The 26,673-nt window shown below is 38.9% G+C and overlaps 1 protein-coding gene across 1 annotated transcript in view; it reads right to left on the reverse strand.

Moving 5' to 3' along the window:
• Positions 1–25,991, reverse strand: part of TMC1 (transmembrane channel like 1) — a 184,890-nt gene extending 158,899 nt beyond the window's left edge. Inside the window, exons 1-2 of the mRNA XM_070480157.1 lie at positions 25,893–25,991; positions 24,969–25,019 (exon numbers count right to left, since the gene is read on the reverse strand). Coding sequence (XP_070336258.1) covers positions 24,969–25,019; positions 25,893–25,991 — 150 coding nt within the window. The remainder of the gene's footprint in view (positions 1–24,968; positions 25,020–25,892) is intronic.
• Positions 25,992–26,673: the final 682 nt, after the last annotated feature.

A 26,673-nucleotide genomic window follows, 5' to 3' on the forward strand; every position in this document is an offset into this window, starting at 1 on the left:
CACTCCAGGTGGTAGCCTGAGGGTAGCCAGACTTCTTAAATGACAGCTGAAAGCCCTGAAAAAGAATTCATGTTCAGAAATGATCTGACATTCCCAGCAAGGCCATGTTAGTGTCCTACTGGACATAAGCAATCTCATAGAATACCAAACTTAGGCAAGGTTACTCTGACATCCTGACAGAATTATATAAAGCAAGGCCTCTTCATAACCTTACATAAGTACAGATGAAAACACGATCACTATGGCACCTCTAAAATATCCAATCATAGAATGACCCCCAAATTCTGACAACACCCAATCTAGACCAAATCTCTTTCTTAAACCTTCCCACAAATAGCCCAACCAAATCCCAAGCCCTGTAAAGGGTTCTTTCTAGTATCTTCCTACTGAAACATCCCACAGTTTCCCATGATGTGTGTTTTCCCTTGCTACAAATAATAAATCCTCAGCTTGTTTAGCTACGCATGTGTTCCTGGTGGACTTTGATTGAAGAGCACCGATAGATCCCAATGTTATTCCATTAAATGGATATATCCACAATTATTCACCTAATCCTTTATTGCTGAACATTTGACATACATACTAATTAAGGTACAGTTGGGAGACAGAAACCACACAGTTATTTGAACAAGGAAAAATAAATATTCAAAAAACTAACTACTAAAACAGGTAAATGTAGGCTCTAAGGGGGCTCTAAATTGGGAAAGGACTACATCAAGGCTGTATATTGTCACCCTGCTTATTCAACTTATATGCAGAGTACATCATGAGAAATGCCAGGCTGGATGGAGCATAAGCTGGAATCAAGACTGCCAGGAGAAATATCAATAACCTCAGATATGCAGATGACACCATCTTTATGGCAGAAAGTGAAGAGGAACTGAAGAGCCTCTTGATGAAAGTGAAAGAGGAGACTGAAAAAGTTGGCTTAAAACTCAACATTCAGAAAACTAAGATTATGGCATCTGGTCCCATCACTTCATGGCAAATAGATGGGGAAACAATGAAAACACTAACAGACTTCATTTTTGGGTGCTCCAAAATCATGCAGATGGTGACTGCAGTCATGAAATTAAAAGACGCTTGCTCTTTAGGAAAAAAAAAAGCTATGACCAATCTAGACAGCATATTAAAAAGCAGAGACATTACTTTGCCAACAAAGGTCCATCTAGTCAAAGGTCCGTCTAGTCAGGTTTTTCCAGTAGTCATGCATGAATGTGAGAGTTGGACTATAAAGAAAGTTGAGCGCCAAAGAATTGATGCTTTTGAACTGTGGTGTTGGAGAAGACTCTTGAGAGTCTCTTGGACAGCAAGGGGATCCAACCAGTACATCCTAAAGGAAATCAGTCCCGAATATTCATTGGAAGGACTGATGCTGAAGCTGAAACTCCAATACTTTGGCCACCTGATGCAAAGAACTGACTCATTGGCGAAAACCCTGATGCTAGGAAAGATTGAGAGCAGGAGAAGGGGACGACAGAGGACGAGATGACATCTGATTTTCTAAAAACATGTGATTCAGGAAAGCCAAGAACCACATTCATATTTTTGAAATTGAGGGCTTGGGAAATATTTGATACATCCTCTCACTAATGTTAAGGTTCTCATACTTGTAGGGTTGTTATGAGGACCAAAATAACATATATAAAGCACCCAGGTGGAGTCAATAAATAGTTGCTTTATTTCCTGAGAGCATTGCTGTTAAATTGCTAAGAATCCAAACATATATATTTTTTCATATATATATACATGCGTATATATACCAAAGTTGTTTTCATTAAAGATGTAATTGCACTCCTCATTCCCAAGCTATAAGTATGTTATGATATAGTTATGCCCTGATGACTATTAGTTACAGATTTGATGGTATTTTTTCCCCAGCTCCTTAACAAATACCATTTGTCTTTAACTACATTCACTGCAACAAAATCTCAATGCAGTGAGCAAAAGTGGAAGGGAATCAGATATTACATGGTCTTTGCATTTGACTTTGTTTCCAATGCACTTAATTTTTATTATCATTTGGGCATTTACCCTGCCTATGTGTCTTCATTTTAAAAACACTCTGTGAGGCAAAAACCTACTTGGAGTAAACTATTTCTAGCATTGTGCTTTAAATGAGTAAGCTACTTAAAAATCAGGAGTACAAATACAAATGCTTTCATGGACCAGGCATGTTATCATAAATTAATGAAACAAGAATAATTTAAAATTATAGGGGTCTACAGGGAACATACAGAACTGGAGAAAGCATACTCCATCTAAAGACATTTATACTAAATAAAATAAATAATAAAATAAAAGATGCTGCTAGGGAAGAAAAATTCACAAACCACATTAGACAGCCCACTCAGGACTTCTGTATAATTTTGGGTGAACTGAATTAGATGCTGAGGTAATGCTAAGAAAGAACTACTAAAAGTGGATTCACCAAATAAAATCAGGACTCATTTCCAAGCCAGGTGTCCCACTGATATTAGCTCAGTCTCTAGAGCCCCTCACACTCACTCTCTTTGGCTTCCATGATGCCAGCACCTCCCCATTCTTCCCTATATCATTCCCCACTACACTACTACAAAAATTAAAGCCTCAAGTGCACTACATTTGAGGCCTTGATTTTGTTTACTGTAAAACTCACTAATATAAAATACACTGTTTTAACCACAGTAAAGTGAAAAGTTTATGGCATTTAGTACATTCAAATGCAACCATTACTACTATCAAGCTTCAGAACATTTTCATCACTCCCAAAAGAGACCCTACCATTAAACAGTTGCTCCCCATACCCCTCTCCCCAGTCCCTGACAACCACTGGCTTTCTTTCTGTGAGACTTCTGTTTTTGCTTTCTCTTGCACCTTCAGTTCAGCCAACATCCCAAGCAAATTAGAGCAGAACTCAGTCTGATAAGGTGAGAAAACAGAACCGTTAGCTGGGGCAGGAAAAAGCTCCTCAGTGTTGCTTTCTGGATTCAGTTAAGATAGGAGGGAGCAGTAGTGGAAAGTCCTTTTGCTTTCCTAAGTCTGGCTAAAGAGTCCGCCCACCATTCCAGAATCAAAAGCAAGACAAGTCTATTCTCTTAGTTTTTAACTGCATTTTCACTTTCTTCTATCTAGATTATTTCGTTGTTGTTGTTCAATTGTTTTTGTAACACAAATGTGTTCTAATTTGCAATTTTTAAAACTACAATTTGAAGATCAGAGTCTGAGGTCATTTCTCTACTGAAATTTCTTTCTTGTTCTCCATTGGTTTTCCTCTAAACTGTGGCTAACTATATATTTCTGTTGGGATTTCCTGGTGGCTCAGATAGTAAAGAATCTGTCTGCAATGCAGGAGACCTGGGTTCAATCCCTGGGTCAGGAAGATCCCCTGAGTACGGGAATGGTTACCCACTCCAGTACTCTTGCCTGGAGAATTCCATGGACAGAGAAGATGCCAGACATAAACACCCACACAATCCCTCATGTGTCAAAGTGCTTTCTTTGGCTGAATTGGGATTGGTAACTGATGGTGTCAGTTTCCTTAGAACCATATGAGACACTCTCTACAGAAGGATTCCCCTCTAAGGCCAAATTTCTCTAAATGGTGAAGTACCATTTAGTTATACCAATATATCAATATACCCTTGTGGTGCAAGATAATCACCATAAATCTACACTGAACAGATCTTGAGATTCTTGGAGGTCAGTCTTTTAGTCACTTATTCATCAGTCCATGAGAAATTCACTTGCACCAAATTTGGCTATTTTTCTCTAGGTTTAGCAGAGAACTACAAAGATTTGTACAACAGAAATACAACAGGTCCAAGTTAACTTCAAATTAAGGGAAATGTAATTTTAAAACTATGATCACATTTTCTACTTTGGACTTTTTCTCTTTGCTTTGTAATGATGGCCTCGGGCAAGTAATCTCACTTTTTGGGGTCTTTTTTGTCTGTCTTCAAAATGAAAAAGTTGAACTCAATCAGTAGTTTTCTATCCAGAGTATCAAATCTCTAAGCAGACATTATTTATAGCCTGAAAATAATAATCTTTCCATTCACATGCTATCTTTTTAAAAAATACTTGAATTTTTTAGTTCATAAATACTTGCTAAATAGCCTCTTTCGTTTAAAAAAATTATAAAATTATGCATGCTAACTATAGCAAATTGGAAAATCAATTGAAGATAAAACAAAATCTCCTGAATCCTGCCATATAGATATGGTGTGTTGTATATTCATATAGTTAGTATATAAATGTATACTAACATGAAGTTTATTCATATAGTATATTCATAAAGTTTTCTTTATATGCATTCTTATACATATATTATTTTTAGCAAACTAAAATATACCATAGACATATTTTATAATTTATTTTTTTACTTAATAATAATATAAACATTTTCCTAAATCATAAATTGTTTTTTGACAAGATTTAAATGACATTTTGATATACACATTACTATTTTATGATATACACATTTGAATGCACATTACTGTTTTTTAATATTTAGCTTCTTTCTGATATTTCATTATTTTTAAACATGCTGCTATGAATATCTATGATGTGATTACATTCATAGCATTATGAATTAATTATTGTTATTTTTATTAATGTTCAAATTATTTCATCTCTGGATGATGGGAGTCTCTTTTGGGGACTCGAGTTATTTTGATAAAACCCCTAGACTCTTTCATAGCTCTGCTGCTTCTTGGTACAATCAATATTGCAGGGACCTTTTGTATGTGTTCTTTTATGTTTGTTTTTAATCTCACTAGAGCTGTGCACTCAAACTATTATGCTTTAAAATCACTTGAAATCATTTCTCTTGCCACCAACTTGATTCACGGTTAATATGTTTATTTTCACTTTCTCTTAAGAAATTGTTCCTCTTTTCTTTTGCTGTTTTTCTAGTTATAGAAAATATTAACTTGATTTAAAGTCATACCTACTAACAAGCTATACCCAGCGAAGTCTCACTTGCTTCTATCCCCATCCTCTTCATCCCTTTCATTTCCATTCAGATGTTTAAGAATGAGAGATAGAGACTGGTTGATTAATTTTAAGGAACTGGCTCACGCAGTTGTGGAGAGTGGCAAGTCTGAAACTTGTAAGGCAAGCCACCAAACTGGAAATTCAGGTAAGAGCTGATTTTGCAGTCTTGAGGTCAAATTCCTTCTTCTTTGGGAACCCTTGGTCTTTACTCTTAAAACCTTCAACTGATGGAATAAGGCCCACCCATATTAGAAAGATAATCTATTAATACTTTACTCAAAGTCTATTGACTTAAATGTTATTCACACCTAAAAAAATACCTGTATAGCAACATTTAGACCAGTTTGACCAAATAACTGGGCATCACAGCCAAGCCAAGATGACCCAAAATTAACCATCATGTATACACACATGTATATTTATACTCATATGTTCTTATGTATAGGCACAAACACATACTCATACTTACATACTATTTTTGGACAAATGGTGGTTTATGAGTTATGTTTTCTCTATCTTGCTTTTTCACTTAACAACTTAGCCTAGAGATTACCCCTGGCTATGGATAGAAATAGTTCTCATCCCCTCTCTCACTTGCATAATATTTTGTAATATGGATATAACATCATGCGTTCACGATCTCTATTGGTGGTCATTTGAGTTGTTCCCATTCTTGCTCTTAAAAACCTGCTGCAGTGAATAGCCTTTTCATGTGATATCATCTTGTAAAATGCATGTAAATGCTTGTGTGATGAATGAAATTATTTTGGAAGCTTTGAAATTCACAGTGGTCTTTTAACATTTGGTATTGTCTCAGTTAGCATGCTTGAAACATGCAGCTGCCAGCATGTGAGGGTCTAAGAAAATCTCTATCACCTAAAAGGAGTCCTCATACTGGACTATCAAGCATTTTTCATGCCTAGAAGAAAATGAATGAAGAGTTCTTGAAAAAAAATTCTCTAATTTTTTACTTAATTTTGCTTAATTTAAATGTGTAATACAAAATGAGATGTAAACGGCTTATGATTATAGTTCTTATATAATAACAAGACTTCCCAGACCCAAAGCAAACAGACTTATAATGCTACTACACTCTATTCAACAACTATCCATTGGGGACAGGGAGTGGGGTCCAGGAATTAATCCTCCAAAGATAATGAGGAATGACTTTATATAAACCCTTCACATAAACATTATGTATGCACATATTTCATATATATAATATATATTATATATATATAGTGTTCACCAGGGTCAACATAATGTATATATAATATATATTATTATATAAGAACTATAATAACCAGGGTGAACATTATGTATGCATAGATTATATGCATGATATATTATATGCATCTTTTATGTATTATATATTATATATGCATATATAATGTTCAGGGTTTATATAAAGTCATCCCTCATTATCTTTGAAGGATTAGTATATAATGTATGCATATATCTATATATAAACATATATGCATATATTTTCATTTTAACCTTCCCCAGCGTTTCACATCTAGTAAGCAAAAAGCTGAGACTCAAACCCAGATCTTTCTGTTCCAATAAACCTGAACTAAAACTGGCCAGTGGTTTTTCATGACTCGGGGACATTAAGATAGAAGTAGTTGTGACGCATTGAAAGAGATCTGGGATCTGACCCTAGATAATTGTAGTCTAGTTCTACTATGAATGAAGTAGCTTTGTGAATCTGGACACATCCCTGAACCTCTCTAGATTTCAGCTTCCTCATTTATGATGTAATAAGGACAGATTAGATTACGGCTAAAGCCTTTACAGATCTAAAATTCTATGAAATTTCTATACTGGCGAAACATCTCTTTTATTACAAGAATAATGACTTAAACAATATTATTCCTATTTTGGCTATGGAGTTTCTTATTACATGTAAGCACCAACCAATGAGGTCAAAAAGGACTGGGAAATTTTTCTGCAAATTTGGAAAATGTTTATTCCAAACATTTTAATGCTAAAAGGATGACCATTTGATTGAATGATATGGTTGAAAACTATACATTATCTTGGAAACACCATGTTGGAACAGAAAAGCCATTTTAGAAATCACTCAGTATTATCCCTCATTCTACTGATGCAAGTTATGTGATTTCCCAAGACCACACAACTTACTTGTATTATAGACATCTTTATTACCTGGGTTATTAAGATCAAATATACCATAATACCTTCAAAATAATCCTCTCATATTTACCACCAAACTACAGCAAAGGAAAGCAGCATAAGAGAGTGGTTAAGTGTAGGCTGTGAAATTAAATTGCCTGGGTGCAAATTGCAACAGCACTACTTACTGTGTAATTTTGAACCAATTACGTAATCTCTTCATGCCCCAGTTCTCTTCATCTAGAGAATGAGTGTGATGATAATCACACACACTTCCGTTTACCAAAAGAATTAAAAAGGTAATCTGTGAAAACTGTTCAGTATACTGTCTGGCACATAGAAAACAATCAATACTAACTGGATTAAGATTATACTGTGTATTTTATATACTCGCTAAATTTGGCTTAACTTTTCAACTGCATTTCTTTTCCTGGTATTCAAGGTCAGAATTATTCTAAAATGTTCTTTTAAGGATTATCACTCTATAAATTAGACTATGATAAAAGTGTTTACTAGAAAAAATGAACTCTAAAATTAATTTTAAAAAGAATGAGCCTAGGTATAGAGCTGTTTTTCATTGTAGTACACTAAGGTCAAGTTATTCCCTTGAAAACCCTGTAAAAATGACTCAGAAGTCACAAATAAGCAGCATTTCTTCCACTGAGATTTTTGTCCCCCATTAAGCAGTCAGTGATCTGATTTTTGCCAGTGTACGAACATTGCTAAAACATCACCATTTTTAACTGACAGTGATTAAATCCATTTAACACACTGTGTATGAATTTCAAAAGGTCTTTATGACTGTTTATCTCATCTTTATGGACCTTTAAACTTAATAGGTTTGGTTGCAATAAAGAAGTGATTTCCAAAAGTTAAACATCTCTTCAAAACTACTGGCAGACGTTAAGCTGATCAAACTCATGATGTCATCCAGACACAGATTTCTGTGTGTCCTTGTTCTTCAACTTGTCCTCTAATTAATGATATGGTGGTAGGGTGAGTGAGGAGTGAGGCATGGTCCCCTGTCAGTAAATAAGGACATTAGTCAAAAGAAATATCAATTCAGTTCAGGGAATACGAATATTGCAATTTTGTTCTGGTTCAATAGTTTCAGGATAATATGTAGCTTCATTGAAAACTCATAGTACAAAAAATAAATAAAACTCATAGTATAATAATCCATGTTGGCATTATCAATTCCTCTTTTTCCCCTTCTGAAATGTTAAGATATCCAGTCTTAAACACAGAGCCCCAGAAGATGATAATCAAAAGAACTAGCTCAGGGACACATTCCCCAAGCAAACCCTCCTCCAGCTGTGATAATCAAAAATGTCTATAGATACTGTCAAACATACCCTAAGGGTCCAAGTCTTCCCAGATTGAGAATCACTCTCATGAATCAAGCAGAAGACTGCTTGTCCTAGATTAAGGATCAGTAAACTACAGTCTAATAGGCCAAAAGTAAAACTCACTGCCTATCTTTGTAAATAAAGTTTTATTGAAACATAGGCACATTCATTCACTTATTATCTATGCTGCTTTATCACTAAGAGAACAGAGTCGAAGAATGATGACAGGTATTGTATAATCTGTAAAGCCAAAAATATTTACTGTATGGCTCTTTAGGAAAAAAATTTGCCAGCTCCTGTACTAGTCTACCAATTTTAAACATTTTTTTTAGTGATGCAAAATTTTATAATGAAATCTCACATAAAAATTGTGTCAGACAGGGTCCAGATGGAACTTTCAACTTGGGTAATTTGAGAAAGTAAAGCATATGCAGCATATATAGGAAATTTCAAATGTGTGACAGAGAATAGAGAAATCACGAAGGGCTAAGAGAGCTGGGCATTATTACTGTCTCTAGGCCTGAAGGGAAGAGGACCAAACAACCTTATATAAGGGAACCAGAAGAGTGAATACCTCTCTCACATTCTCCTTCCCTCCAGTCTCAGACCAGTGCTCCCCAGTAGCTAAATACAAATAGAAGCAGGAGAGCAAGAAAACTCACTGTTATGGTCCCTATTCATCAGCCTACCAGGTCACAGAGCAGAATGTAAAAGGGTGGAAAGTGGAACTGGGGAGCAAACAGCAAGGAAACGCAGCAGGCTGGGCTGTGTGCTATGCTGAGCTTAGGTGCCTCACTCGTGTCCGACTCTTTGTGACCCCATGGACTGTAGCCCGCCAGGCTCCCCTGTCCATGGGATTCTCCAGGCAAGAATACTGGATCGGGTTGCCATGCCCTCCTCCAGGGGATCTTCCCAACCCAGGGATGGAACCCAGGTCTCCCACATTGCAGGTGGATTCTTTACCATCTGACACAAGCCCTAATAACCAACACTGATCAAGGCAAAGTTTTTGTGATGTTTAGTGGGGGGAGCTACTGAGATCAGTACACGTTGGCCTTATCTCTGATCCACTGGTCCAAGTTGAAACAAAGAATGAAGTTTGAAAAGTCTCTTCAATCCTCTTCTGGCCTTCTGACTTTGTCTCCTTTCTGAAGCAAAAGCCCATAGTCAGATATTTCAATGCTGTCTTTTCTAACAAACTTCAATCCTTAGACCCATTCCCACCATTCAAACCTTCAATCCCAAGTATCAGGTATACCCATCCCTTCCCTGCACCCTACATCATCTGCTCATGTCTTTAAGCTGCTAAACATTGATAGAAAAAGTTTAAATACTCTGATTACTGAATCCACTACAAACCTCATAGTATCAGGTAACTGGGGCTTAACTGCTTGCTCAGCTTCCCATGACTTTCAGCCCTTAAATAAAACTGCCTGAATATTCTAATCACCAAATCTGATAGACTTTTCCCAAAACTTTATCAACTTTAACTTCTTTGTGGAAAAAGATCTTGCCATTATTCCTTCCCTTTTAATTTACTTCTTCCTCTGGCTTCCTTGGCACCATAGATTCTTTTTTTAAAAACTGAAGTTTAGTGATTTATGTTGTGTTAGTTTCAGATGCACAGCAAAGTGATTCAGTTATGTTTTTCAGTTGCTCAGTTATATCTGACTCTTTGCAACCCCATGAACTGCAGCACGCCAGGCTTCCCTGTCCTTCACCATCTCCTGGAACTTACTCAAACTCCTGTCCATTGAGTTGGAGATGCCATACATTCATCTTGTCCTTTGTCATCCCTTTCTCCCCCGCCTTCAATCTTTACCAGCATCAAGGTCTTTTCTAATGAGTCAGCTCTTCACATTAGGTGGCCAAAGTATTGGAGTTTCAGCATCAGTCCTTCCACTGAATATTCAGGGTTGATTTCCTTTAGGATTGACTGGTTTTGATCTCCTTGCAGTCCAAGCTCTCAAAAGTCTGCTCCAACACCACGGTTTGAAAGCATCAATTCTTCGGCACTCAGCCTTCTTTATGGTCCTTCTTTATGGTCACATTCATACATGACTACTGGAAAAACCATAGCTTTAACTATATGGACCTTTGTCGGCAAAAAGAATCTGAAATCTATTCTTTTTCAGAGTCTTTTCCCTTATAGGTTATTACAAAATATTGAGTATAGTTCCCTGTGCTACATAGTAGGTTCTTGTTGGTTACCTATTTCTATATATATAGCATGTATGTGTTAATCCATAACTCCTACTTTATTCCTCCCCACACGCTTTCTGCTTTGGTAATCATAAGTTTGTTTTCTATGTCTATGGTTCTAATTCTATTTTGCAAGTATGTTCATTTGTATTATTTTTTAGATTCCACATATAAGCAATATCATATGATATTTGTCTTTGTCTGGTTTACTTTAGTTAGTATGATAATCTCTAGGTCCATCCATATCACTGCAAATGACATTATTTCATTCATTTTAATAGCTTTGTAATATGGTAACTCTATTTTTAGATTTTTAAGGAATCTCCATACTGTTCTGCATAGTAGCTGTACCAAATTACATTTCCACCAGTAGTGTAGGAGAGTTCTTTTTTCTCAACTCCCTCTCCAGTATTTATTATTTGTAGACTCTTGATGACATCCATTCTGACCAGTGTGATATGATACCTCACTGTTATTTTGGTTTACATTTCTCTAATAATTAGAGATGTTGGCCACTGTATGTATTCTTTGAAAAAACATCTTTTTAGATCTTCTGCCCATTTTTTATTAGGGGTTTGTGTGTTTTTTTGGTATTGAGTTGTATGAGCTGTTTATGTATTTTGGAAATTAAACCCTTGTCGGCTGCATCATTGCAAACATTTTCTCTCATTCTGTACATTGTCCTTCTGTTTTGTTTATGGCTTTCTTTGCTATCCAAAAGCTTTTAAATTTAAAGATCATACAGCATGATCAAGTGGGATATATCACAGGGATGCAAGGATTTTCTAATATCTGTAAATCAATTAGTGTGATATACCACATTAACAAATTGAAAAATAAAAACCATATGATTATCTTGATAGATGCAGGAAAAAGCTTTTGACAAAATCCAACATCTATTTATTGTAAAAACCCTCCAGAAAGCAGACATAGAGGGAACATTTATTGTTGTTGTTTAGTCTTTAAGCCATGTTCAACTCTTTTGAGATCCCATGGGCTGCAGCCCGCCAGGCTCCTCTGTCCATGGAATTTTCCAGGCAAGATTACTAGAGTGGGTTGCCATTTCCTTCTCCAGGGGATCTTCCCCACTCAGGAATTAGACCCACATCTCCTGCTTGGCAGGTGGATTCTTTACCACTGAACCACCTAGGAAGCCCCGAGGGAACATACCTTACCTCAACATAATAAAGGTTATATATGACAAACCCACAGCTAACATCAGTCTCAACAGTGAAAAGCTGAAAGCACTTCCTCTAAGATCAGGAACAAGACAAGGATGCCCACTCTCACCACTTTTATTCAACATAGTTTTGGAAGCCCGAGTCACAGCAACCAGAGAAGGAAAAGAAGTCAAAGGAGCTCAAATTGGAAAATATGGAGCAAACTGTCACTGTTTGCAGATGACATGATACTACACCTAGAAAATCCTAAAGATGCTACCAGAAAACTAGAAAGAATCAACGAATTCAGTAAAGTGGCAAGATACAAAATTAATACACAAAAAACTGTTACATTTCTATATACTAACAACAAAAGATCAGAAAGAGAAATTAAGGAAACAATCCCATTTACCTTCACATCAAAAAGAATAAAATATCTAGGAATAAACCTACCTGATGAAGCAAAAGACCTGTACTCCAAAAACTATAAGACACCGGTGAAAGAAATTGAAGATAACACAAATAAATGGAAAAATATACCATGTTTCCAGGCTTAGAAACATTTCTGATCATGATCAACTCCCTTTAGATGGTGGGTAGAAATGTGAGGATATTGAGCTAGTAAACAGAGGAGGCTCTTATAAATATTTCATACTAATAATTTTTAGCAAATCTTGTAAACTTTCAGGAGTATGGGGATATAGTCCTGTTTTAGCTTTGCTCATTTCTAAGGTAATTTTCATGATGAATTTCAGTGTATAATTCCTTTTTGCAGTTATGTTCAGGATTAACTGAGAGTTAATCAGCAGATGAATTGTATTCAGGGTATTCAGTTTTGACACACTAGTGTGAAAATTAAAAGCATACCAGGCATCAGTGTTTTCTCCTTCATAGGAAGCTTCATCTCCAAGTGATGATGGCTCCTTCTCCCATTATATTCTGGCAAAACAGCTTTAAACCTAAATTTGGCATTCCTTTGGTGAGAGAAGATGTTTTATATTAATACTTAGCTTCATAACAGAAAATGTTCTGATCTCACATATCCATGAAAAGTGATGTATTAACATGTGTGCTTGTGAGGGAGCGTTCACTAGCCATTATACATACGTGGTTACAGATAGAGGAAAACAGGCAAAGATCCAGAAAAATAAGTAATAAAAAAAATCCCTGGTGTGTGGTCAAGCATGAGGTTGTAGCTTGGGCCTTCAGTGACTCCAGCAATTAGTTAATCAGCCAATAAACTATGTGCTCATTTTAGATGTTTAGAGGCCAAAGGACTTGAAACAACGTGATTTACACGACCGAGTTCCCCTGACCCAGGATCATATTCTTGTTCTCCAAGATGCCTTAAATATTTATCAGAACCATCTGTACTATTGAAAAAAATAGTCTCCACAAAGTTCTCAAGATCACCTCTATGTACAGTACTGTAAATGATGTTGAATATGATAAAAATGAAATGATTTATAGTGGTGGCAGTCTAGACTTCCTCCTACCACCTCCCCAAAATAAAAGCCATAAACTCAATAGTAGATGCTCTTTATTTTTGTTCTGAGTCAACAAGTTCAGTAATTTCTCTCTAGTCAGAAGTGTTCATTGGGGAGGAAGTAAGTTTCTACCTAAAAATTTGAATATTTTTATGAAGAACAATGTTCATCTCAGAACAAGGAAATACTGGTCACAAAATACATTAATACAATGTTCTCAGGGTTCCCATGCTTGGGAGAGAGGTAGGAATTCACCAACAGGAAAGTCACAATAATTCACTAACATGTATAAATCTGGATTTATTAATAGTCCTCACCCATTGCTTATTGGCTGAGTGAGCTTGAGTTATTTTACTTTCTCAAGTCTGTTTCTTCATTTGTTATGATGATTTTAAAGGAGGAAAAATAATTTTCCCTCCATTCTTCTGAGTTCTATCTGAGACCCCTATAATGAAAACCAGATTAATCAGAGAAAAATGAAAAAAAATGTACTAACATGTATACCTCATGTTTACATGATAGATGCACAGCGGGAAATGAGTAACTCTCTAGCATGGCTTAGAATTCTGACCTAAATATCATCTCCATCTAAAGACCAAAGAAGGAAAGTAGAGAAAAGGTTAGTTACAGGAGGCTATTAGCACAGTAAAGGATAAGTTTGTTATACAGATTTAAGTTGGTACCTTCTCCACTGATAAGATTCTCTTGTTATTTAGAGACAAACTTCTCCTTCTGGTACACAAAGGGAGACACTCTTAACCAATGGAGGGTCTTAGGGTTGTCATGAGGATTTAGTGAGCTAAGGAAAAGTAAGGTATTCAGAACACAGCTGGAACACAGAAAGTACTCAATAAAAGTTAGCTATTATTACTTTAGTGGGGAAGGAAATGGCAACCCACTCCAGTATTCTTGCATGGAAAATTCCATGGACAGAGGAGCCTGGTAAGCCACAGTCCATGGGGTCACAAAGAGTCAGGCACGACTGAGCAACTAACTGCACATGTACATTATTATTTCAGGTTGATAGCTCTTCATGTGTGACCCCTGGACTAGCAGCAGTAACATCACCTGAAGCTTAAAGATACAAATGCTCAAGCCTCATTCCAGACCGACTGAATAAGAAACTCTGGGGGCAGGACACAGTACTCTGTTTTAACAAGTCCTGAAGGTGATTCTGGTAACTACTGAAATTTGAGGACCATGCTTGTGGAATATAGGGTAAAACAAACAAACCAAAATAAGTTTTAACATAAGTTATCATTAAGAACTTCTGTTTTCATGACTATTTAAACGCAGGAGAATGCTTCATTTTCTTTCTTTCCAAATAACTAGAAAAAGAAATGCAGCAGTGGCTTGAAAACAATAGGATTTCCATAGAATAACTCTTCCCATCTTATTTTTGACTTTGCTTTGCTCCTTTATATTACACAACCATGTTCCACGAGATCTATTATTAAATTGTGTTAAGGTACTTTGTAAAGCCAAGAATACAATGGAAAAACACACTTAAAAGAGAGAGCCTCTAGTATTGGTGATAATTATTAGATTAAACATTTGAACACAGCCTATTACTCATTAGTCTTAACCAATTTCATAAACAAGATCATATGACTGTAAGATTACAGCATAGGCGTATGGTGAATCAGCAACAAACCTAGGTATAGGCATGTAATGCAGGGCTTCTAAGTATGCGAATTTTGTGGTTTGAATATAGTCAATAAGGTATATACACAGTTAAAGGTAAAACTGCCTTTTAGAACAAAGTAAGCCACAGTGTATATTTTTGTCACTTCAGTCTCCACACGGCTGCCATAGAGATGTTTCTAAAGAACACATTTAATCATGTCACCAAACAACTTGAAAGACTTAAATGGCTCCCTTAAGCCTGGCATGAGAGTCTCTGTAATCTGGCACCTGTTGACCTATTTCATGGACCTCAGTCCTATAATTATACCTCCTTTTTTTACGGAGCCTTCCTTGACAATCCATTCCCTATCACTAGGGAGCTGGTCCTTCCTAACGCAGAGCTTCTGGAGCACCACGTGCAGACTTCTAGTAGTCATTTTTACATTACATTATAATTGTTTGCACATCTCTCTCTAAACAAGACATTTACTTGACTGTTACTGATGGCAGGAAGCAATTTTCATTTTAATGTCCCCAGCAATTGGCATAAAGCCCAGTACAAAACAGACACTTAATAAATAAAGATATTATGTGGATTTAAAATGTAAGATCTATACATAAGCTAGAGATCAGCCCAGGAAAATACAGCCATCACCTGGAGCCTCTTTCTTAGTTCCATATTAGGACAAAAATTTTTGAATTTTGAGAAAAAGCTCTGCCACTTCCAAGGTTCCAGTGTCATCCTCATTCTGACAGACTGTCTCCAAGATGGAATGTCCTGGTCCCACTATCTTCTGAGAGCCACTAAAACTCATTTCATTTAAGACATCCTGGCCCCCAAAGTTACTACATCTGCGGATATTCATTGAAACCTCCAAACTTTCTCTCAGGCAGTTTGCCATGAGCTTTATAGTTTTAAGAGTTAAGTCAAAACTGAAAACTAAGCTGGGCTTAGCATTTCTAAGGCAGCTGATCCCCCATTTGTTAGCCTACTAAGTAAACCTCCTGACTCCAGAATTATGGTACTTATTAATATTTGCTGATCTATAACTCATCACTCTCCATCTGACTTCCCTCACAGCCATGCTACCGTTTCACTTCTCAGATTAGCATTTTAGAATACTTTTCCTTTTCCACTTGGCTCTGCTGTGTGCCCCTGATACTTCATTCTTGCTAAATTGTTTGGCCTCGAAGCATTCGGCTGGGGTAGCTAGAACACCCAGCAAGCTATCTAAGCCAGTTCTGTCCCTGGAGCATTTAGTGCTTGAGCGCCAACACCTTGAATTAATCGCAAATTGTTTGAGAATATCCTATTTGTTTGGTTGCTCATTATCATCTCCCTAGTTACTGCCATATCCCTTAAGCCAAAGGACACATTTTCAGATTTTAAGTAAATTGGAGCAATGGATGGGTCTGGATGGAATGACAATAACTCTCCCTGTAAGTACCAGCTCCTCACTGTCTACCTGGAGAAACCCAGTGACCTTTCCCTGTTGCTGATTCTGAGATATCCGAGACTCCTCCTTGCTGGAAACTTCTGTGATGCTCTTTAGCAATGACTAACAGAAGCAGGCGACCCAGGTTCGATCCCTGGGTCAGGAAGATCCTCTGGAGAAGGGAATGACAATCCACTCCAGCACTCTTGCCTGGAGAATCCCATGGACAGAGGAGCCTGGTGGGCTATAGTCTGTGGGATCGCAGAGAGTCGGACACGACTGAGCGACTAACACTAATAAACAGTAGCCATTTTTGCAGCTGAATTTTGGCAGCTGCATTAGTTTCCAAGGGTTGCCATAACAAGCACCAAAACTGGCTTAGAACAACAGAAGCTTATTGTCTCACTGTTCTGAAGATTAGAAGTCCAAAATCAGAGCTGACAGGACCACGCTTTCTCTGTTGGCTTATCAAGGGAGCCGACATTGTCTCTTCTGCTTCTGGTAGTTGCCAGCAATTCTCGGGTCCTTGACCTGTAGATGCATCATTGTAGTTATATGGCCATCTTCTCCCTGTGTGTCTTGATATCATCTCCTTTTCTGCACTTATCTGTCTGTGTCCAAATGCCTCATAATGACACCAGTCCTATTGGATTAGGGACTAATGACCTCATTTTATCTCTATCACCTCTGTAAAGATTACATTTCCAAATAAGGTCACATTCTGACCTTATTCATACTGGGGATTAAAATATCAACATATCTTCTGGGGAGAACACGATTTAATCCATAACAGAAGTGAGAGATAGCAGAATATGTTACCTTAAAATATGACTGTAGGAGCTCAGGACATGCTACTCCAAAATATGTCACTTTGCTGTATTGACTATTTTGAGCCGAAGGCACTTGAGAAACAGCAAATGCTGGGAGAGGCTTTCTTTGAACTCTTCACGTGTGTCTAAACACAGCTCTTCCGAAAGGAACTCACTTGTCATAAATCTCTTCCCCAGGGGCTTCATTAGGCAGAGAAGACTGACTCCTATTACAGGAGAGAAGGTTAGAGGTCAACACCACGCTGAAACAAACTTTGCCACAAACTATCATCTCTCACATATATGTTCTTCTAAGGACTCGTTCAACTTTCCTAAAAATCATCCACTTTCTACTAAGAAGTCTACATCCTTTTTCCCCTTTCCCTATTAAGATGGCATTTAAGTCTGAATTCTAAGTCATCTCAGGGGGCTACCCATTTTATTCTGTGTATCTCCCATGTATACATAAGGTATACATGTTAATAAACTTGTTTGTTTTTCTTTTGTTAATCTGGCTATTATTAAAGAAGTATCAGCTAGAACTCAGAAAAGTTAAGTTCCGTTGTTCAGTCACATCCGACTCTTTGCAACCCCATGAACTGTAGCATACCAGGCCTCCCTGTCCATCACCAACTCTGGGAGTTTACTCAAACCCATGTACATTGAGTCGGTGATGCCATCCAATCATCTCATCCTCTGTTGTCCACTTCTCCTCATGCCCTCAATCTTTCCCAGCATCAGGGTCTTTTCGAATGAGTCAGCTCTTCACATCAGGTGGCCCAAGTATTGGAGTTTCAGCTTTTGCATCAGTCCTTCCAATGAATATTCAGGACTGATTTCCTTTAGGATTGAATGGTTGGATCTCCTTGCAGTCCAAGGGACTCTCAAGAGTCTTCTCCAACACCACAATTCAAAAGCATCAACACTTCGGCACTTAGCTTTCTTTATAGCCCAACTCTCACATCCATGCATGACTACTGGAAAAACCATAGCCTTGACTAGATGGACCTTTGTTGGCAATGTCTCTGCTTTTTAATATGCTGTCTAGGTTGGTCATAGCTTTTCTTCCAAGGAGGAAGCGTCTTTTAATTTCATGGCTGCAGTCACCATCTGCAGTGATTTTGGAGCCCAGAAAAATAAAGTCAGCCACTTGTTTCCACTGTTTCTCCATCTATTTGCCATGAAGTGATGGGACCAGATGCCATGATCTTAGTTTTATGAATGTTGAGCTTTAAGCCAACTTTTTCACTCTCCTCTTTTACTTTCATCAAGAGACTCTTTAGTTCTTCTTCACTTTCTGCCATAAGGGTGGTGTCATCTGCATATCTGAGGTTATTGATATTTCTCCCGGCAATCTTGATTCCAGCTTGTGCTTCATCCAGCCCAGCGTTTCTCATGATGTACTCTGCATATAAGTTAAATAAGCAGGGTGACAATATACAGCCTTGATGTACTCCTTTTCCTAATTGCAACCAGTCTGTTATTCCATGTCCAGTTCTAGAACTCAGAAAAGTAGAGGGAAGTTGCTTTTCCTCCCCTACAGAAGCCCATTTTGGTAAGGCTATAGAATGGTTTTTGCTTTTTTAATAACTGACACAATTTTATTTTGCTAACCTCCCTTTTCTTGCTGGGGTGCAAGATTATTTACTTACATTTCAACTTAATTTCTTTTCTGTTCCTGAAATAATCAGCTGTGTTACCCCCTTGGGCTCTCACTGCCCCCAGAGAGCACCTGCCAGGGGTAGGGAGAAGGCAGGGGCACACATGTGGATCAGCTCTTTAGGAGAGAGAAAAGCTAAAGACCCCAGTTTGTGGCACTGGCTGATTTCCACTATGTACTGATGTACACACTAGTCCCACCAGAGCTGATCCAAACTAGCAACAAACAACTGGCAACATTCCTGAAAATTTAAACTTAGTCTCCGGAGCAAGTATGAAATGTTTCCAGCACCCCACTGAAGGCATGGTCTGCCCTTTCATGACTGCCTTCTCCTTTTCTCCTCTCTGATTCTTCAACCCACATTTACCCTCGAACTTCAGGTAACTGATGCAGGAAACGCCAACACTGACTTACTTGAGATGCAGCAAGTTGCTCTCTGCAAGTGCATTTTTTCTGGTGGTTGTTGCTGTTTCTTATCCACCAGTTTGACAAGGCCTTCTCTGCATAACAGGTGTCCAGGTACTAGATGTGCATTGTTGGTTCACTGGAGGGTCCTGACGGGTCTTCCTCTACATAGGGTCTGATATGAAAAATCCAGCTTTATTTTGACCTCTACTCCCCACCCCTTTTTTAGTGACATTTAACCTACAGACTTTTTGTAACTGGGATTCACTCTTCCACAGTCCTTCTGGGAGACACCTGCAAGAAGGCTTTTGCCCCTTCCATCTTCTTTGTCATCTACCTAATGGAGAATAATCTAAATGTCTTTGCAAATAAAATGGTGGGAAATGCAGATATTCTCTGGCTCAGCCGTGTCTTTCCTACCACTTTCTCCTTGCCCAATTAGTATCAAACACTCTACTGGTCCAATAAAAAGCAACTTTAAAACAAGAGATCACGTGGAGAAGAAGGAATGGATGACTCTGACATCCCCAAATATGTACAGGAAAAAGAGAGGAGCAAATCTAAAGTCCTTCTTTGAGTAGGACAATATGAATTCCACTATATGAATTCTGCATTCTTTCAAAAGTCATCATCTTCCTCTCTCTGGACCTTCCTTAAATGTGATTCACTGATAAAGATAGGGAAGCCAGTTTGGCTTTCCGAGCAGTAGGAGCAAAGATCATGACTTAAAACTGGGCCCTTGGCCTTGGAGAATTCTGCAATTTTATTATCAGAGCTTTGAGTCCATTGTATTTGCTACATTATCCAGCACACTTTGGGAGGAGAAAAAGATATTATTAATAATAGATAACATTATGAACATAGAATAATCATACCTCACAATGCTCCCTTACATTATTATTCTAGTAGTGGAAGGGGAAGAAAAGCTTGTTTTTAATCAAAACTAACTATAATTAAATCTGCCTTCCAAGTTGGAAGAACAGGGGGAGGAATTAATTTATGTTACTGGGAAAATAAGTCTCTATGCTGCCCTCTTTCAATGGCAGAGACTGATAGGTAAGAAGGATTGAGACCAGAGGAGACAATTTAGCAGAGCAAGAGCACATTCATTTGTCTTTGGGTATACAAGAAGATCCCTAGAGCAGAGACTGAGGATAGTAGGGTCTATTTCCACCTCCAAGGGGGAAGCAGCAGAAGTGAAGAAGGGAGATGGATTTCCCTGGAGGTACAGTGGATAAGAATCCACCTGCCTATGCAGGGAGCACGGGTTTGATCCCTGGTCTGGGATCCCACATGCTGAGCAACTAAGCCAGTGCTCTAGAGTCCGCGAGCCATAACTGCTAAGCCCACAAGCCACAACTACGGAAGCCCTCAGGCCCTAGAGCCTGTGCTCCACGAGTGAAGCCACTGCAGTAAGAAGCCTGAGTACTGCAACTGAAGAGTCGCCCCTGCTCCCCACAACTAGAGAAAACCCATGCACAGCAACAAAGACTTAGCACAGACTAAAGATACATTCATTAATCACATTTTTTTTAAACTCAAAGAAAAAACAAAAAGGAGGGAGCAAAAAGATAACAGGAAAGCAACACTGTGGTGACTGAGAATTGTCTGTTTCATTTTTTCTGTTTTCCGTTTAAGATATTCGCTCTGCTAGGATAGAAACACCCTTCTGCATTCTCACATGTGCAGTAAAGACTATTACATATAAGTGTCCCACAAGGGTACTTTTTTCATGTAATTCATAGAGAAGGGGAAGTGTACAGTGTTCGTTCAGCATGGGATAGAGAGCAGGGAACTTGTATGGGAGATGAGAGGCTAAGAACATGGAATAAGTTCTCCCAGAAGCAAGAAGTAGGAGCCAGCCCTGAACCAACATTAATCCCTGGATAGGTGCAAAAATCTAGAAGAAGATAGAGAACAGAGGTCTGTGCTGACATCTGGGTTTTATTTTAACACTGTTGCTGCTGTTACTATTCTCCACTAGGGAGCCAAACAGAACACACACAACGCAGCTGCCAATAACATCCAAGGCAAGATAGCCCCTATATCTAGGTCAGGGACTTGTGAGAGGTCTATTATCGAGTCTCTACACGCCCCTAATAAGCACTGAATTTAGTTCCCACTCAGGGCCATGTGGTGAACAACTTGGAAAAGTAGCCATTTCCTGGAGCTGACCTGTGGGTAGCCAGGATCACCTCATGCCCAGTTGCTACAAACAGCTACTATCGTTCTTCCATCTTAAGCTGTAGAGGGTGAACAGCAGGTGCCCTCAAGGTGGCCCTTCCTTTTCCAGAAACTGAAATCTGTCAGGGGGCACTGGGAGTCCGCAGAGCCGAGTACATCTGAGCCAATCTGCACTATTGTGAGGCGTGCAGTCCGCGTGTCCTGCTGACCCGCTTGGCAAGAGCATGTCTCCTGTCCAACGTGAACAGCACTAGTCCATGTCCTCCTTTCTTCTGTGTGCGGGAAGAGAAGTCAACAGCTAACACTTGGGTCCTAAACCAATGTAAAATGTGCTTCTCCAAAGAGACAGCATTAGAAAGTTTTTCCTAATCAACTTTTCTCTTTAGGAATTCCATATCTTGTCATCTGAGAAGTCCCCCACGTGGCGGGTCTTGCGATAGTGGCCACAGCGCTGTAACAGGAGCAGCAAAGCCCCCAGCTGGTGGCGTTTCACTTTGTGAAATTCAAATCCACAGACACACACCCGGTCACACAGACACACACCCGGTCACACAGACACACACCCGGTCACACAGATACACACAGACACACACTCAGTCACACAGATACACACAGACACACACCCAGTCACACAGACACACACCCGGTCACACAGATACACACAGACACACACCCGGTCACACAGATACACACAGACACACACCCGGTCACACAGACACACACCCGGTCACACAGATACACACAGACACACACCCGGTCACACAGACACACACCCGGTCACACAGATACACACAGACACACACCCGGTCACACAGACACACACCCGGTCACACAGATACACACAGACACACACCCGGTCACACAGACACACACCCAGTCACACAGACACACACAGACACACACCCGGTCACACAGATACACACAGACACACACCCGGTCACACAGATACACACAGACACACACCTGGGACACTAGCGGTCAATGTGCCTTCCACCCTGTCACAGTATGAAGTGAGGACATAAGGCACCTACTTACAGCACCTACTTCACACCCTTCTTTTCAGAGACCCTAGTGGGTTTCTCTCTGTTGCTTTTTCCTGCTTTTTAAACGTGCATTTCTTTTGTTAGTTGTGTGTTTTCCTCAAGGTGGAGTAAAAGTTTTTAATAGTATTTGAATCCCACAAAGAAGACCTAATGATAAAACAACTCAACTACTTTAAGCTGCCCGAAGCATCTGTGATCAACACACAGTATGCTGAGTTTCCAGAGGGGCCAGTGCACACAATTCCTTATCAGGTGTGGCTTGGTGTACATTTACATTTTGTGCCTTTGACTGTCTTTCTTCGTGGTAGAGTCCTTGCTGCTTGTCAGAAGTTGCGCTACTGGATTCTTTCAATAAAGACAGCCTTCATTATTAGGGTCAGTTACTGTGTAAGCTTGGAAGAGCAACAAGGTTTGTATCTCACTTTTCTCTTTCACACAATTAGGTTGTATGACCTTCTACCTAGCAAGCTCCCTCATGAATCACCATGGCATACAAAGAAGAATAAGTTAATGCACCATACTTCCAGCACCAAACTTCAGTATACCCGGCACATTATGAAAGCAAAATGATTGAAAAGTGGAAGAGAAAGAAATGAAATGAGGAAGAAGTAAAGGAAGAAAAGGTAATGAGCTTACTTAGCCATTAAGGAAGCTCTGGGCTCTCCTTGTATTTTCCGTTCACCTCTTTCCTTGGCTAGAAAAACTGCTCTAAAAAAGAAACCCCATACTGGGGAGGAGAGGGCGGGGTAATACTCTTAGGCTGAGGATATACAAACAGTCTTTACACTTGTCAGCAAGTAGCTCCTTCTGTCCATCCTGATAACCCCAGTGTCTTGTACAGTACAAGTGCTCAGTGAAGAGGCTGACAAATATTTGTATAATAAATGTTTAAAGTAAATGTGGAAACCATTAGATGAAAGGTTGATAAGGAAAGGGGGCAATCAGGCTGTGAATATTTGAATTCAAGAATCAATATTTATATCACTAAAATGAAATGGCCAGATCCAATGTGCCTCCTGAAGTGATGCGATGTGAAACATATAACGTCATATTCTAAAAAAAAACTGAACCTGAATTGTATCAAGGTTGTAGAACTGAGTTCCATTTTTTTTTTTTTTTAAAAAAAGCATCTGGAGAAACAAGTTAAATACCACCTAAAGGAAACAGACAATGCAGGACATTCTACAGGTCAACTTATTAGTATCTTTAACAAGCCAATGACAAGCACAAAAAGAGAGAACTACCATGGACCTTAACAGGATTCCAATTTGACCAAATAAATTATACAAAAACAATTAGGGAAACTGTAACATGTACTGAGTGTTAAATGATCCCACATCATTTAACATACAGTACAATAAAGTTATGACTCTGTAAGAAAATATCCACATCTTTAGAGATTTATATCAAAATAGAATGGTGTGATATTGGAGGTGTGCTTAAAATAGTTAACATCCATGAATAAAGAGAAAGGGAATAGGTAAATATTGTGTGGCAAAATCTTTATAATCTGGGTAATAAGTATAAGAATGATATGTAGAGGAGTACACTTTGTTCTTCTCCATACTTTATGTTTGAAACATTTATAATATAATTCTTTTCAAAAGTAAATACCTTGGGGCATGTTCTGCCCAGGAAAGGCTAGAAATGCTCCCCATATGATCTGGGTGGTAGTTACATGAATGTGAACATATGTAAAACTCGTCAAACTGTACACTTAAAATTGAGCTTTTTTTTTTTTTTTTGCTACTTGCTTTTTTATTTGCTTAAAAATAGTTTCAGGTGAGCATTTAAGTTATCCTGCATTAAAATAAACAAACTAATATCCCATCTTTAGCAGAGCAATTAAATAAACGCCTGCGTGAGAAACTAAATGCAGTACAAATCTGCTTCCCTGGTGCCTCCACTTAAAGAGATTTCTGAGAATTCCCGCATCACTCTTTACCTTGTCTTCTACATGCCAAAAAGTAAGGACACTCAGTCACTGAGAATGCAGTCTCCATTTTTAGAGACTGGGAAAACTATCACCAAGTTTCTGAAGGTTTGAAAAAGAGGTAATTACAAGCACTGGCCTTGAGTCATCAGCATCTCAGAGTCCTGGAGAGAAGCAGAGGAAACATCGATGTGTCCCAAGGCAAACAGACTCGAGGAGAAAGCCTGGGGGAGGGTCAGAAGCGACAGTGTCCGCAGACGGACAGTGGCTCCCTGGGGTTGAACCTCTAGGTCAGTGGCTCAAAAATCTATGTTGTTCTAGACAATCCCACCTTCACAAGTGCACGCATGCTAAGTAACTTCAGTTATGTCCAACTCTTTGTGACCCTATGGACTGTAGCCTGCCAGGCTCCTCTCTCCATGGGATTCTCCAGGCAAGAATACTGCGTGGGTAGCCATTTCCTCCTCCAGGGAATCTCCCCAACCCAGGGATCCAACCCAGGTCTCCCGCATTGCGGGCAGATTCTTTACTGCTGAGCCACCGGGGAAGCGCCACCCTTACCAGAATATCCTGGGAACAGCCACGAGGGACAGGGGATGATGCAGCTCCTAGCTGCAGGAAAAGAAAGGAAGAGAACAGTGGAGCGAGCAGCTATCAAAGGTCCTTTTCCATGGAGACCACAGAATGAAGCTTGGTGAACATGGAGCACTAAGGCTTTACTGTAGTTTATTGTAATGACTGAATCCGATCCCTTTCATTTTCACAAGAGAATATTACAGAGAAGGGAATATAATGCCTGAAAGGAAGGGGAGAAAATCAAGGAGGCAGGCAGCTCTGACGATCTCCGAATCACCTTTGAGGTTGTTCTTCCTTTGTCTTGAAGAAGAGCACACTTTCACAGCCAAATGACTCTATGGTCCAGGCCTATAACATCTAAGAAGTCCCACAGCCATCCCTTTCAGCTCAAACTGGAAGAGTTTCTGATGGGGTGGCTGATCAGGTCCATGGTTAACATCCCACTAATATCCTTTCAGACGGATGTTCCACCACACCCTTTGTGCTCTCTGCAATATATTGACAGACGCCGAGGATTTTCAAAATCTTTAAATTCTGGTTCCTTTTCACATAGTAATTCCTTCTACAGTTCATTTCTCTCTTCTTGTGTTTTACTATAAGGCGTCAGGGAGAAACAAACTGCTTCATCAACACTTTGCTTAGAAAAACTAGTTAAACACCCAGTCTATCACTCACAGGTCCTACCTCCCATGAAACACTGGAATGTGAGCAAAATTCAGGCAAGTTCTTCACTTTATGACAAAGGATGCCATTGCCCAATAACATATTTCTCATTCCTGAGACTTTATCAGAATGGCCTTTAGCATCCATATTTCTATCATGCTATTTATGATTATTTAAATGCTTTACAAAGATGGATGCTTTCTTTATAAAACTCCTCTTTTCTTTCTGAGGTTTCACCAGAAATACCTTTAACAATCCTTTTACGGTAATCTTGGCTTCTCTAGCATGCATTTCAAAGCTCTCCATTTTCCCCCCAGTACCAAAGCCACTTCCACAGTACTCCATTTCATGGTACCAATTTCTGTATTAGTCAGCTCTAGCTTCCAGAGCTAAATACCATAGACTGGCAATTTAAATAACAAATATTTACTTTTCTCACAGTTCTGGAACCTGGAAATCCAAGATCAAGTTACTGACAGATTCGGTGTCGAGTAAGAAACCTCTTCCAGGCTTGCAGATGGCTCTCTTGTCACTGTGTCTTCTCATGACAAAGAGAGAAAACTCTGGGGTCTGTTCCTCTTCTTATAAGGGAACCACCCCTTTCGGGGCTTTGCCCTCTAGTTGCCTTCCCAAGGTCCTACCTCTTAATACTGTCCTACTGGGGATTAGGGCTTCAACATATGGATTAAGCATACACAAACACTCAGTTTATAATATTACTATAGCATAATCTAGTTGAGCCTGACTGTACAAACCCTATGACAATAAAGGAAGACAGCCTCGGTATGAAGCCAACATTGTAGATAGCAAAGTGGAAGAATAGATAGGGCTTTTGATAATCATTGAATCACAGGAGCATCTCTCACGGAAAGGCCATTTTACTGCTAGACTTACCAGTTATATAAGAAATAAATTCCCTTATAATTTAAGGTATTTGAATCAAAACTACTCACCTGGTACAGTGATTATATTCTGTACTATATGACCCCCAACAATGCTGTGTCTGAATGGAGTAAGAAAGGGACCA

This window comes from Odocoileus virginianus, chromosome 18 (genome assembly GCF_023699985.2).
Source record: "Odocoileus virginianus isolate 20LAN1187 ecotype Illinois chromosome 18, Ovbor_1.2, whole genome shotgun sequence".
In the NCBI taxonomy this organism is placed as follows: Eukaryota; Metazoa; Chordata; class Mammalia; order Artiodactyla; family Cervidae; genus Odocoileus; species Odocoileus virginianus.